This window comes from Lycium ferocissimum, unplaced genomic scaffold, assembly GCF_029784015.1.
Source record: "Lycium ferocissimum isolate CSIRO_LF1 unplaced genomic scaffold, AGI_CSIRO_Lferr_CH_V1 ctg525, whole genome shotgun sequence".
NCBI classification, from domain to species: Eukaryota; Viridiplantae; Streptophyta; class Magnoliopsida; order Solanales; family Solanaceae; genus Lycium; species Lycium ferocissimum.
The window spans coordinates 195,610-210,345 of NW_026725923.1; the positions used below are offsets into that span (position 1 = coordinate 195,610).

The 14,736-nt window shown below is 36.8% G+C and overlaps 1 protein-coding gene across 2 annotated transcripts; it reads right to left on the bottom strand.

Annotated features, from left to right (window-relative positions):
- Positions 1–698: 698 nt before the first annotated feature.
- LOC132044831 (serine/threonine protein phosphatase 2A regulatory subunit B''beta-like) lies at positions 699–13,101 on the bottom strand. Of its 2 annotated transcripts, none has more exons than XM_059435368.1 (12): positions 12,754–13,101; positions 12,557–12,662; positions 9,841–9,940; positions 7,356–7,461; positions 7,066–7,156; positions 5,925–6,066; positions 5,097–5,244; positions 4,857–4,966; positions 3,039–3,195; positions 2,312–2,437; positions 2,054–2,217; positions 699–1,341 (listed from the first exon to the last, which is right to left on the bottom strand). In XM_059435368.1, the coding sequence occupies exons 1-11, from the start codon at positions 13,084–13,086 to the stop codon at positions 2,077–2,079; spliced, it is 1,560 nt and encodes a 519-aa protein (XP_059291351.1). In that variant the 5' UTR covers positions 13,087–13,101; the 3' UTR covers positions 699–1,341; positions 2,054–2,076. The 2 variants fall into 2 exon arrangements, with proteins under 2 accessions (XP_059291351.1, XP_059291349.1); XM_059435366.1 differs by having other exon boundaries at positions 699–1,345.
- Positions 13,102–14,736: the final 1,635 nt, after the last annotated feature.

Genomic DNA, 14,736 nt, shown 5'->3' on the forward strand with positions numbered 1-14,736 from the left:
TTGTCCAAATTTATCCAACATGCTTTCTTTTATAGTCTGTTAGAATCACTTATCTATACTAAAAATTATTTAACTTTACAATTCTCATTTTTCGTTTTCTCTTGGTCATAAATATTGTAAATTTGCAGAAACTTTTCTACGAAGGTTTTGACAAATTATAAATTTGACTACATCTCGTGGAAATTTTTAGAAGTAACGCAATGTTTTGTAGCCTGTTTGGATTTTGTGTTCTTATTGTGTTGGATTATATTGTAACTTTAACTATGGTAATTGTCCTGTTTGTTACTTTAAAACTTACTGTATGGTCAAATCGACCAATTACAAAACAAGGAATAAACTCCATTTTCTGAATTCTCTAGGTTAGATAGTCATAATAAATTGAAGAGAAAGCTTTTGTTAGTTCGACTTGTAACTAAGCAATCATTAGTAAAAAAAAAAAAATACAAATAAATAAATGCATATAATTCTGAGTTGAACAAAACAGCTTGTACTCCGTTATTTAGCCCAAATTGACCCGTACACCTTAACTAAAGCAAATTTTAGACAAGTTATAAGCCAACCTACTGATTGATTCATCTCATTCTCTAATCCATCCACAAATTTAACCCAATCTGCCCATTCGACACCCATATACTTCAAAACTTGATGAGCTTGTACTTCAACCTCACGAAGAAGCTGGTTTTACTACAGCAATACAATACATGAATATGATTTATTATTTTGTCCTGGTCACCTTAAGGTACAAGTTAATGGCCTGGAACTGTTCAAGTACCATCAGCCAACTAAAATTATCCATCCTCGATATTAACATCGGACTAGAAAGGCAAGCCATATCATTACACAGTCAATACAGAACTACCATGATTCACATGCCACTAAAAGAGAGTCTAATCCACAAAAGAATAATAAAAGGAGCAAAATGCGGAACACATGAACTGTGCGACTCGCCATACTAAACCTCTTCAAGAAACACTGAATTTGCAACCACCAAAAATCGGCACTAGAACAAATAAATAAGAATATGGACTTCGTACAGCTAAAGAGGGAACAAGCGCGGAGAAGTTCTGAACTACCAGAATCTAGTTTTTCATTAATCATCTATCACCAATCGGCGCACTTGCAAAGCCCTTGATATTTTCAAGTCAGAAGCTTCCACGCTAGCATGTTCTTATACTTCATGAGAGCATGCTCTGTGCAGACCAAACAAACATTCCTCCCTAGCTATCTCATAAAAATATCTTGGTGAAACATATGGATAAGCTTGTCCCACTTGACTGTTCCCGTGCAAATTCTCATAGTGACTCAATAGCCAGCTTGAAACATGATTTGCTATAGGCACACCTGGCTGGAGAAAGAACGGAGCTATTAAGAACAGCATGAGTTCAGGCTGCTTGACAAATGGAGAAGCAATATATCCACATTGGCCATTTCCAACTACAACTCACGTATCAAGTAAGAAAATGGTAATATATCTATGCCAAAGTAAAAATTTCTACTGCCACAAAAAACTAGCTGCTCACTTGTTAATCCTGAATGTGACATGAACAAGATATGTACTTTGTGAGTTTGTGTTGACTGAAAGATCAAGAAACTGTGGATATTTTCCATGACTTTGCCACCTAAAAACTTTTAGAAGTGAATTCACATTAACTTGGGTGATGATCAAATTCTTTTCATAAATTTTAGTAGCATTTGACATTGATGCTCGGCCAGGGGAATGTCTATTCTCCTAAGTTCAAGTAATTTAGCAACAAACAACTATTTTAATGTCCCAAGTAAGAACAACCTTGGATAACAGGCCTTAACACTACATGCAACCCCACTAACGTGCATCTTACAGCTGTGGTTGCATATCTGTCAAGAAAGTTTCTCTATCCAGATATTTTTACCAAGAAGTTGATCCTAGTCAAGTATTAGACTTTTCTTCCAGCAGTAATATTATGCATCAAGAGTGGATAAAATGCTTTACAGCATCAAACACCAGAGACATGGCATGAGAAGAAATAATGGTAGATGCAGGCTTAAGTTATCTATGTAACTACATTCTCCATACCATTCTATCTCACAGACTAGAACTCAGAAGGGAGCCTCAAGTGATTCATCCCAGACATCTGCACTTCCATTAGAGGCATCCTCTGCATCTTCCTCCATTGAGAGCCTAATATATTCCCTGTGCGCGAAGCGATCCCATTCAGTCAGATTTGGGTTCTCACGCTCCTGGCAACAAGAAGAAACCCATGTCAACCATTGGTAACAACAGCCAAGCAACACAAGAACTACATTGTCAACCATATATTAGCCTTTCAATTACCTGGCGAATTAGGAAGGGATCACGGGTTTCAAAGGCCATGAACTTATTGAGGTTAAAAAGTATGTTAAAAACACTACCGGAGAGCTTGCTTCCCTTCAAATCACGTAATGTAAAATAGCTTTCATTCTGCAACAAAGAAACTTTAATTATATCTGTTATCAATCTTGGAAAAAAGAACAGATAATAACTACATGTTTTTTTTGATAAGCTGAACAGATGATACAAACTATTACATGTTTTTTTTCACATAAAGCGCACATACATGTCAATAACAAATAGCAACAACTACTACACCCTAATTTCAGAATAGTCGACTTGGCTATATGAATCCTCAAAACTCTTTCTGCTCCATTTGGACCTCATTTCAATTCAATACTTAATAATTTGTCTTTTAGATCTCTACATTTAGTATTAACATACACATACAAATTCTCCACACAAAGTAATATATAGCAAATATCCAGAAAAATAGTGAGTGTATCAACAAGACAACCTTAATCCTAACAAACATTAATGACAACATACATCTAAATTACAATTAAAGAACCTCTCACCACACCAAAGGGAAAACTACAGAGAAACCTTACTCACAGTATTTAACTTGGGCATGAAAAATGGTTGATCATTGCAAATGTTTTTCAAGGTAAGATGATTATGGAACAATAATTACAATATGAAAAGGATACAACATAACAAATGATAGGAATGTGAAAAGTTCCAAAATTACCTCTGGACTAATCATGTCAACTATTTGACACAAAATATCCTCAAAAAGCACTGGCTCTTGGGCCATGCATTCCATTCTATGCAACTGCTCCTCATAAAAGAATTGCATCTCATTCCTAGTTATAACCCCATTTCCATCCATATCTATGCATTTGAACCTGATCCAGAAAGAAAATGAGAACGAAAACAGAAGCAGTGCCAAGTGCCAACTGTGTATGTGCGCATACGTTACATAACAATACACTCCCCAAAAACTACTTTTCTGAAGCGAATTGACCAATCCGTAACAACTCTACTCAGCCTAACACACATCTTGTCTGAAATGAAGCAGCTTTTGCCTGATGGTTGCAATAAGTATACAAGGAAATACACCGAGATTCAGCAGCACAGAACCAACAATTTGGCTACAGAGCTGTCAAACAAGTCATGCACCAACACTCAACAGTGAACAAACAAGAGATCGTGCACCGATGTTTTTAGTGTAAACCACATATAGAAGTCCAACTTGGTAATCAAATCTTATGCTTTAAATGTTTTCAGTACTACTTTCAGGATCATTAATGTACATACAATCAAAGAAATTAACTACTCTCTCTTAGCGTGTACCAAAAAATGGCACCTTTCTATGTTCGAAATCAAGTTAACTTCAAACTTTCAATTTACCCTTAATGACATTACTTGTTGGGATCCTCACCCCCACTCATTTAAAAGAACAAGTTTGGACTTTACAAATACTTGGCTTACATGTCAAAAGTCTTCACTAATTTCTTAACTCCGTTCCCAACCAAACAACCGTCACATAAAATGGGAAGGAGCAGCTAAATTTACCAGTTTCAAAAAAAAAAAAAAAAAAAAAAACCAAAAAAAGGGGAAAGGAGTAGCTTTTTCTTGAGAAGGGAAAGAAATAGAAAGTAGTTACTTTATTTGATATGATACACATTAATGAACCGTAAAGTAGCAAACATTCCATTATAAGGAAATTAACTACTTTTTATACATTATAAATTCCGTATACAGCAAATATTTTGATGAACAACTTTGTTCCATGTCTCAATTAAATCCCCGCTAGTATTTTCTATGAAAATCCTCTCTTCCTATGAGTTTTTTTTTTTTTTGGGTGGGGGTGGGGGGGCGGTGGAGTGGATACTCCCGTCCCAATTTATGTAGTGGTGTTTGACTAAGCATCTCATTAAGGGTAAAATGGGAAGTTCAAAGTTAAATTGTTTCTAAATAAGGAAGTATGGCATTCTTTTTTAGACACGAGAAAGGAAAGAATGCCACATAAAGTGAGATGGATGGAGTATTAATGATTGATTGGATCGTCATCTGCAACTTCAAGCTATAACATAATACAGGTTGCATAAATGTGCTTCAATCATAATTCAATCTTGCACCCTATTAGTAGGCAATTTTGCAAGGAAGCTCTTATGAATCCCTAAGATATCTAAGTTACTCAAACATACTATGGTTAGGAACTAATATTTAATTCATCCATTACCTAACACCTTCAGGTATTTCCAAAAAACCAAATGACAGCCAACTGTATATTCCAGAGAAATATCTTTTTAAGAAGCATTCCACCAATATCTCTTTCTCTTCTCTTTCATATTCAACGAATTAGAGATCACAATACAGAAGGGAATCCACAATCAACTTCAGTCACTAATATTTACAGGGAAGGGTAGTTAAAACAAATTGCTTTTATCATAAGGAAATTTCTTTAGTAACATAATCTCCACTCAACAGAAACCAAAACTCACTAAAAGTGCATAGATTTGCAAAGATTGCAAGAAAGTTGAATGTCAATTCTGAAACTGACCAGTATTCAAGACTAGGCTCTGATGATTTATCCTCCTCTGACAATATAAAGTAAACAAAATCTTCGTAACCCATCTTCCCTTCAACTTTACTGGTGAACTTCCTTGGAACCTGATAGCAAATTAAATCATAAAACTCCTTATGAAGTGATGAGCAAGCATTCTTAAGAATAGAATAATTATTAACTCAAAACAGGCAAGATAAAACTGCAAACAACAAACAGTACATGTAACACTCAGACCTGAGAAAATATTCTATCAACAATCCTGTATGTAAGGGCGTGATTGCCATATCGAATGAGGTTCTCTTTATCAATGAGAAAATCATGATCGGTGTCAAGCTCCCAAAACTTGCAATATATCACGTAAAAGTGTTCATAGGAGAAGTACCTGTAGCAAAAATAAAGTGCTCAATAACTTACATAGAGAAGAATGCCAAACTAGATTTAAGTATGTCAAACTCTAGAAGATACATGACTATATTTAATAAATATCTGCCTCAGCTGCCACAAAATCCAATATTTTAAAGAAATGTGCAAAAACATAGTTGATGTAGTTTTCTAGTGCTCATTTTCAACATAGCATTTTGCTTCTTTTTTTCCATAACCGAGAAATTTCCAAGTGCCAACGGCTCACAGTTCAAAACATGATGGTCGGTGGATAATGAGCCCGCGCATCTACATTCCACACTTAAATGCCGGACTTTTGTCTATGGCCCGATTAGAACCCGTGAAGTGCGCTTACAACCCACACATTACGAATTATGCTCTACCACTAGACCAAGACCGAGTGGCAAAAAAACTTTTGCAATTTTAGTGTCATATAATGCCTTTTTCCGTATATCTTGTTTTGACATGTCCTATGAAGTATGATTTCCTACAATAAGTCTCATAAACATGCTTGTAGTTTAACCAAGTGGAAAAGACATTTGAATAATTACATGGTGAAAGCATATAGAATAGATAATATCAAATGATGTAAAAGAACTGGATTCCTTACAACTTCCCACAAATAAATTTTGCATTTACTTCATGTACATATTAAACAAATCCTGTAGCAAGGATATATACCTTAGGACCTTGTTAATGTCATCTTCTTCATCTGCATGTTGCATTGCAGCAATAAGGTCAGAACGTCTCAGCTCCCTGAGGGTAAGACGGCCATTACCCGCCCGATTCACGTAATAAAATATTCTGTATATTACAGTTTCAGCTGGAAAATGCATCAAAATTAACTGTTAAGAAAACAGGCCGCTGCCAGAGAGAAACGTGAAGGCAGACTTATCCTTTAAAAAAAAACAAAAAAAAGACAGAAAAGGTTAGCTAAATTTAATTGGAAGATGATTCCTTTAATAGGAGCAAGTAACGAAAATCCCAAGGACTTCAACAATAACATTAACTGAGGAAATTATACGGTACTTATGTAGAAAGGAATTCTCGTAAAGAGCTTCTGAAAGTCTTTGGCAAGAAACAGCTTTTCCAGTACTAGCAAGTCAAGGGTGTTGTAATTGCTACCCATCTCAAAAACTCATTTATGATGTAAGCAACAGATGACATAAAAGATAGAGACAACAGAAGCAATACTGAACGCACAAGAAACGTATAGTAAACAAGAGAACTACAAATGAATCTCAAAAGCAGTTTATCATTGCTGGAGACTGGTAGTCAAGACACACCCCCCGTTCTCCAATATTTTATGGATAGAGGACCAGGGTACAAATCTCAGTTGAGAAAAAGATACTAGCTGATTTCTTCCCATTTACTCAACCCTTGGTAGACAAAATTACCTGGAACTTATGTGGGTGAGAGGTAGTTGTTACCAGTGAAATGGTCAAGAGGCATGTAAGATGGGACCATACACCACCTTCATAAAATTTTATTAACAAGAAAAGGGGAACCATTATATATTTCATCACCTTCTTTTCATCCTGGAAGCATGAGTACACAAACAGTCAATTCAAGTTTCACTGATCCAGTCGCCAATCCCAAAAAGTCAACCTCAAAAATTATTTAAGCACCGGCCCAGTACTATTGTGTTAACATAATAGTCCTCTCAAGAAATAATTTGATCAGAATCTTTACTGAGAACTTCTAAGAGTAGTTATAAGGATTTGGAAGACATCAACATTTTGAAGGTCAAAAACTATACGTGCAGATTATGAGTGAAGTGAAACATATTGAATCAATGCAGCATGTGAGACTGAGAAGGTACCATAACGCTCTTGAAATTCAGGTGTGCTCTGTAAGAACTCCAACCCTGGATGCGTTGCCAAAAGTTCCCGAAGAATGGGTTTGAAGTCATCCTGCAATTCAGTTGATAGAATTCATCAGAAAGAAGAGGATAATCTAGTAATTCACAAAACCTTAGTGCACCTTAAAAGATTGTGTGCGTAGTCAATAATTAAAACCAAAATCATTCGATCTTCTGAATTATGACTCTGGAGCTACAACGTGAATAAATCAGAAAGCAACATAAACATCAGCAGGAACTAGAGAAAGCACCTGCACGAGGTATCTGAGGTCTGGCTGCTTCAAGATTGTGTACATTTGAGTTGCTATATCTTTGGTCAACATGTTGCCGTTGATCCAATAATCAACAAAGGCATCCCTGCAGCCACGTGAAGCAACATGCATTTCAACACACTCCTCAAGCACTTCAAAAATATTTCACATCAATTAACAAATGCCTAAGGCACATTGCACTTTACTCCCCTACATTTGGTTTCATTTCATGGCTTTTCTTTTTTGCCTCTTAAATGTTCATTTCGAACATAACACACCACGAAGGTGATTAGGGTTGTTATAGTTTGGGAAAAATCAAAATCCGAACTCTTGGGATTTTTGTTTGGATTTTCGGATTTTGGATTGGATTTCGAATTTGGGACTTCGGATTTTCCTGATATCCGAAACTCCAAAATTTTTATTAACTTATATTTAGCGCTACCATTTTTCTAATAGAGGTGATGTCCTGGCCAGCTTGCGCGCACCTCGACTAATTCTACGGGTTACCTGCTACCTTCAAATCAGCACAAGTACTGCGTAAATCAGTCCACCATAGCTCGGATAATCGGTAGAAATCACCTAGTTTTTGCCTCCGTTGTAACCCCACCTATTAGACATAAGCTCATATATCCAATACTAATTCAATACCCTACACTTTTGAAATGGAAAGCAATACCCTACTAAATCAATCAATCTACCTTATTTTTTTTTATCCACCAATCAATCTACCTTATTAGGCAAATGGATGGTGCAAACTGAGATGCACTCCATGTGATCGTGTTTTCCGTTGCCATTTGAGGAGTTGTGGCACTAGTCCCTAAGGAAGCATATCAATTGTTGTTTAAAACACTCGGAGTCTATAAGAATTGAGTCGTGGTTAACTTGAATATGAACTATTAGTAGTCTGATCTATTTGGACATGGTTTACTATATTTGGACTTTAATTTTCAAGATGACTGCTCTGTACATTTTTCTTGGTTGCCAAAATATTTTCTATTCGGACATGGTTTCACTATGTTTGGATGGTTAATTCTCAAGGCTTAACTTCTGTTGCTAGGAATTTCCTTGATAATGGAATCATTGCTTGCATGAATACTTTATCTGGATGACTTTAGCGGGAATGAGGAATTATTAAGGCAACTTGACATGAATACTTTATTTGGATGTTCTATTTTGTGGGACAAGAAGAAGCTTAACTAATAGTCTCAAAACCGAAAACTTAAAATAACCAAACCAATTTATGCAAAACCGAAATTTCAAAAACCATTTTCGGCTAACCTAGCCTCCTCGATCCCTCAGGACCAACAGGGGGTAGTACAGGAATATCCACCTGTTGTCCATCGATTATGCCTTTCGACCTGATCTTAGCCCTAACCCACCCTCCATGGACTGACCTTGTGAAGAAACCCTTAGGTTTCGAGGCATTGGATTCTCACCATTGTTAACGTATCTCAAGCCGACATTCTCGCTTCTGCTTCGTCCACCATCGCTCGCACGGAGGCTTTTCTCTAAGGCGGAATGCTCTCATACTGATGTATTTTTCCACCAGAGCTTCTGCAGATCGCTTAGCCCCATTCATCTTCGGTGCATCGATCCATTCCGAACTTACTTGGATTGGATTTGTATTGTAATTTCTTAGATCTAAAACTGAAAATCCGAACCGAAGTTTTTGTATCCAATCTGAATTGCCTGAATGCCACCTCAAAGGTGATACATAAACAGGAAAGAGATTATAGACACCGGAAAGAAAAGAAGATATCCCAAAGGGTTGCGAGGCTGAATGAGGTACAAGTAATAAATCTATATCTAATCTAAGCACGGGAATTGCTAGATGGCGGCCGTTCAACTGTTAGAGTGCAAAGCGGTGATATGATTCCGATTAGTTACAAAAAAAAAAAAAAAAAAAAACTAGCTAACTGGGATTATTGAAAGAAGAAAGAATGGTAAAGATCCTCATTTCTCCTCATCTCCTATGGGCAATGACAGACCCTCCCATGAATATAGATTCCAACGTCATATATACTACAGTCTAAAAGCTAGCGCGAACTCTGCCGAGAACAGTGTATGCCTTTCAGTCAAATACACTGTGAAGATCAAAAAAATATCTCTGAAAAGAAGTGCACGTTTTATAGGATTTAAAGACAAATCACACATTCATGAAAGATGCAATTCCGTTCAACAGTAATCAACGAGAACTATGCGGAGTAAACAAGATAGAATATAAAATGGACATATTTAACAATAAAAAGCGAATTATCTATCAAATACATTGTATACCTAGAGTTATCATAAAAACATGAATGTGCCCGTCAAAAAAATCATAGAGAAGGATGTTACAGAAGGAAAGGATGTCCCACCCCCAACATCATCTTTTCAGGTTCCAAAGGTTATGAACTTTTCATCACAAGGTGCACTTAGACCTCCTCAGGAAGTATCCAGAAAGTAAATGAATCATCTTGATACTCAGAAAGACAGAAACATGTACCTGGTTATGACGCCAGTGCTGTCAACATCAATCTTCTTAAAAAGGACTGCGGAGAAGAACGAGGGCAGCTTGCATATTTCCTTCGTAATTGGTTTAAATTCTGACAACCCAATGTAAAATTAATTAGTGTTAAGTTATATCAAATGCACGACTAAAAAACAAATGGCTCTTTAATCAGGTATATATGATCTAAACAGTCTTACATTTGGACTTCATTCCAACAACATAACTCCAACACTTGCAAATTTTAAACAATATTGAGAATTTCAACATTAAACAATTTGTGCTTAAGCTGTACGTAGTTCCAAAAATTCCAATAGAACTGCAGCAATTATTCCAATGTAGTGCTTCCACATAACAGTCTTTAAAATAATATTCTTCCAGGGCACTAACTTGAATGAGATGCCACTCAAAGGTGAAGGTTCCGATGAAATCAAAAAAGCTAATAAAGAACAATCTACACAAAGGACATGAAAAGTTAAAGTGGCATTAATTGGAAACTAATAAACAGAATATTTTGGGCTGCAAAAGGTGTATAAAAAAATGTGAAAACGAGTAGTCATTTTGCTGGTGAAAACAGATAACGAGAGAAAGAGAACGCTTTTCGAATTGGTTTTGTTAACAACATACAAGAGGGCTCCTTAATTGGAGTTTAGCTCTACATGAATAAGGTTCCCTAATTCTCAGGGGTCTCAATTATGTGTAATTGTAAAAAACATCTGCAGAACACATTTCACTTTTTTTTTGACAGGTAATCAGCAAATTCTTTATAGTTCTCTTGACTAACATAATAATTGCTATCTAAAGTAGATGATATTCTTTGTGATTCTCTTGACTTTCACCAGCTGAAGCCGTCACAGCTCAGTATATAATAGATATAATAGCTAGGACAAAAGACTGCCAGGACTAGAGAGTAGACAGATTGGCGCAACTTGGAAAAATTGGAGGGGCAAACATTGAACACAATCACTGTACGGGAAGTAGAGAATAGGGGCAGTTTTACTGTGAAGTCATGCTAAATAGTCAAACCTGACAGCATTAAAACAAAAATGGGCTAAGAAGAGCAATGCACCTCTAAAGGTGGCACGCTTTGGCACTGGACATTCCCAGATTGGGGACTATCGGGTATGGACGCGCAACTCATAGTTGGCGAATTGATGGATCCAATTCCTACAGACGCACACCAATGGGATCCTCCAATAAGTCAACTGGAATTGACTTTGTATCAATGGTATCTCATGATTTCGAAAGTGCCACATATTATGGATAACGTAGGAGACATCTCTAAGTTTCCCTGGGGAAAATTTTTACAATTCCACTGCTTTGGCTGGATAGCAATGCAGTCAACATGCCTCAGATTAACGGAAAATAGATGTTACATATATGAGATGGAGGGTGAGGATCAAAATTCTCTGTAAGGCACTGAGATCAGGCGTATTCGAGACATATTTCTAAATCTGTTTGGAGTTCGGTGGGTAGTGCCTAGAACATTGAAAGATACCCTCACAAGCTCGAAAGGAAGGATACTACAAAGACATGTTAAGAGACTTTTTGAATAAAAACTTGCATCTTCTGGGTGATATGGAAAGAAAGGATTCACAGCTCTGAATGAAGAATTGGAGCACTATATTTTTTTTTTTAATGACATGGGAACCCACAGCCGCTACCCTTCAGGTGCGCACGGGGTAAACCCAGCTCCTGTGCAATAGCTCGCAAACCACACAGGAGCGATAACCCGCACTAGGCAAGCCCCGTGCGACGAGCTCGATGCAAAAGGCAAATCCAATGTTGTCGTAGGCAGGGGGTTTCGAACCTGAGACCTCCATTATGAAAGCCTCATGCTCAACCAACTGAGCCACCCGCAAACCCTTGCGGGTGAATTGGAGCACTATATAATTGAAACTCAAAGCACTATGTACTATGATGAACTTCAGTTAAAAGGGAGATGTCATCTTTAGCATTTTTGTATTGAACTAGCAACTTGTTGGTGCTATTTCGTGAATAAAATCCCATCACATATCAACCCCCACCCCACTTTTTTAACTAAAGAAAAAGGTTAAAGTAGATTTAGAGGCGTTTGGCCATGCGTTTTCAAACCATGGTTTCAAACCAGCGTTTGGACATGCGTTTTCACTCATGGTTTGAAACCATGGTTTCAACTTCTTTAAATATAAAATTTAACCCATAAATTTATATTTTGTAAAAAAAGACCCATAAGTTGATAGATATTTTTACCAATTACCCCCATCAATCATTTACCAATCTCATTAGCTTCCACCAACCTTTATTTATGTCTACCAACCTTTAATTTATGTGTCTAAACCTTTAATTTATGTGGGAGGATTATATTAAAGAGTAGTTACATTACTATTCATGTTAAATTTTCATTTTTATTGAACTAAAGATTGATTAATTGATAATGCATTTTTTAGAAAGGCCTTCTAGTAGTGTACTAATTTTGTTATAAACTATGATTTGCTCATTTGGTAAGATTGTATAAGAATTGAGAATGTTTTAATAGTTTTCACAATTTGTGGGGTTTTTATGTCTATAAGAGAAAATACAACTTAAAATATTCAAATTGCATGTCCAAACATGGTTTCAAACCATGTCCAAACGGGGCCTTAATCTAGAACAAGAAGTCCCAAAGGATGCTTACAAATCCATAATAATCTCAAAAGCCTTCATAGAAATAAATTCGTAAAGTACAACTTACCATTCATTTGTAGTCCATCCGTGTGACCATAAAAAAACTGGTTTATCCTAAACAAGCAGCGCTCCTTCAATTCATTTGGAGGGGGGCGGCCATTTTGAAAGTAAAACTGCCATCATAAGAATTTTCGAGAAAACATCACGACTACAATCTCAACAGTTTGCAAATAAAAGCACCACTTGCAATTCCGTATTCCATACCTGCGGTATGAGTTCTTTTGTTGGCTCATTCACTAATTTCAGAGGAGACCCCAATGAAGAGGGTCCAGCCCTGTGCTTTGAGATTCGAGGTGAACCAGATGAACTTCTTGGAGAAAGTGGAGGTGTGCTTCCAGCAGGAAACATGGACGGCAAAGAATTAGTTGCAGCGACATTTGTGCCAGAAGATGTGGTAGATACATTCAAGGGACCGCCACCTTTGGCATTCTTAAGCAAAGATTTCACCTGCATGCGGAGAAAATAAATATTTTCGCTAACCAATCCATTGAGATCAGCAATAATGAAATGAGAAAAGGAATAAAATGAACCAGACATGGTTTTGGACTGGTACAGGGTTATATAAAAGCACTCTGCATAGCATTATGATGAGATAAGCAAGTCTTAGGGAATTATTCCTGGAGATCTCAAGAAGGAAATCCGAGATCCTAGAATATTCTGCTTCCTTTTTAAGAAGAATATTCTTCTTCTTTTCTTCTCTCTTTTTATATAAAGTAAAATTTTGTATTGAAATCAAAAGCCACCAGCACTAAGCTGGTGAGCAGTACAACCTCAATGACAACAACATAGTCATTCCTGCAAAGAACTAATAATTCTATCAGTTTACCCTCATCATATATATATCAGTTAGTTTGCACCATGAAGCTAAGTTACATAAGCATCTAAACTTCAACATATGAATGGATATCGATTTGCTACGAAAATATCTCTGATTTTCTCTCCAAATTGTCCAGAAACCACAACCCCGGGTGGACCTCCATATCTTTTTCAGCTCCTTGCTACCCCTGCAGAATGACCAGCTTGTAAGAAACTCCTTTATGGTTTCCAGGACGACCGATTTGACTCAAAAGATATTGGAAAACAGCTGCTAGAGTTGCCCAGTTACATGCAGTGTAAAAACAAGTGCTTACTGTCTTCCACTTCTCTTTCACGAAAGAAAACCTCTGCACATATGAAAACCTCTTTTCTGCAGATTTATTTGTGGGACAGCCATCATGAACTAAGAACAAACAGAAACATCCCACTTTATATGGCACCTTGGAACCCCAAATGACCTTCCAAGGCCAAGAAAAGCATCCACCAGCAGCTGCAACCAGAGAATTATAGCATGATTGGACTGTGAACATACCCATTTTCTGCTCAGTCCAAGCCAAATGATCCTCGTCTCTACCCTTGAGCGATACCAGGCTTAACTCATGTAACAAATCTCCCATATCTTCAACTTCCCAATATAAATAATTCCTCCGAAAGTTCAAGAGACAATCATTACTGCTTCTCAAATGTGCAAGTAGAATATTCTTTTTCTTGATTTTGTGGAATTTGTTATTGTGTACACGTTACAGTAATAGCATACTTCTTGTCCTTTTTTTTTTTTTTTTTTTTTTTTTTTTGGAGTCAAAGGTAACCTGCATACTTCTTGTCCTTTTAATACTTCTAACTTTCGGTTTTTTTACAAGTAATATCATATTAGAAAAACCAGCATACGGAAAGTGACCCAATTACAAACTGAACAGGTTACTAGTAAAATCCATCATGGCGTCTCTATCATTACCATTGTTCTAGCCATGTCACACCAAAAAAGGAGCGAAGAGAGACACTTCTGCTTAAGGCTAACCAAAAAAGGAGCGAAGAGAGACATTTCTGCTTAAGGCTAACTATGTTCTCTTGCTCTTCAAAAAATCTCAGGTTTCTTTTCACTCCATATGACCCACCAAACTGAAGCAGTTATAATAGACCAACGCATTGCTTTGTGTTTGAACAGCTCTACTTTGTACCACCCTTGAAGAAAGAGGAGCGTACTCTGCGGGAAGCACAATTTCATGCCCAATAGGTTCAGGATTAATTACTACAGCTGACTAGAAACCTTGCAATGAAGAACAAGATCATTGTTATCTTCCTCGTGATCACGACGAAGAGCGCATCTGTTGCTTAATTGTATACCCCTTCTCTGAAGCTTTCTTTGTGTAA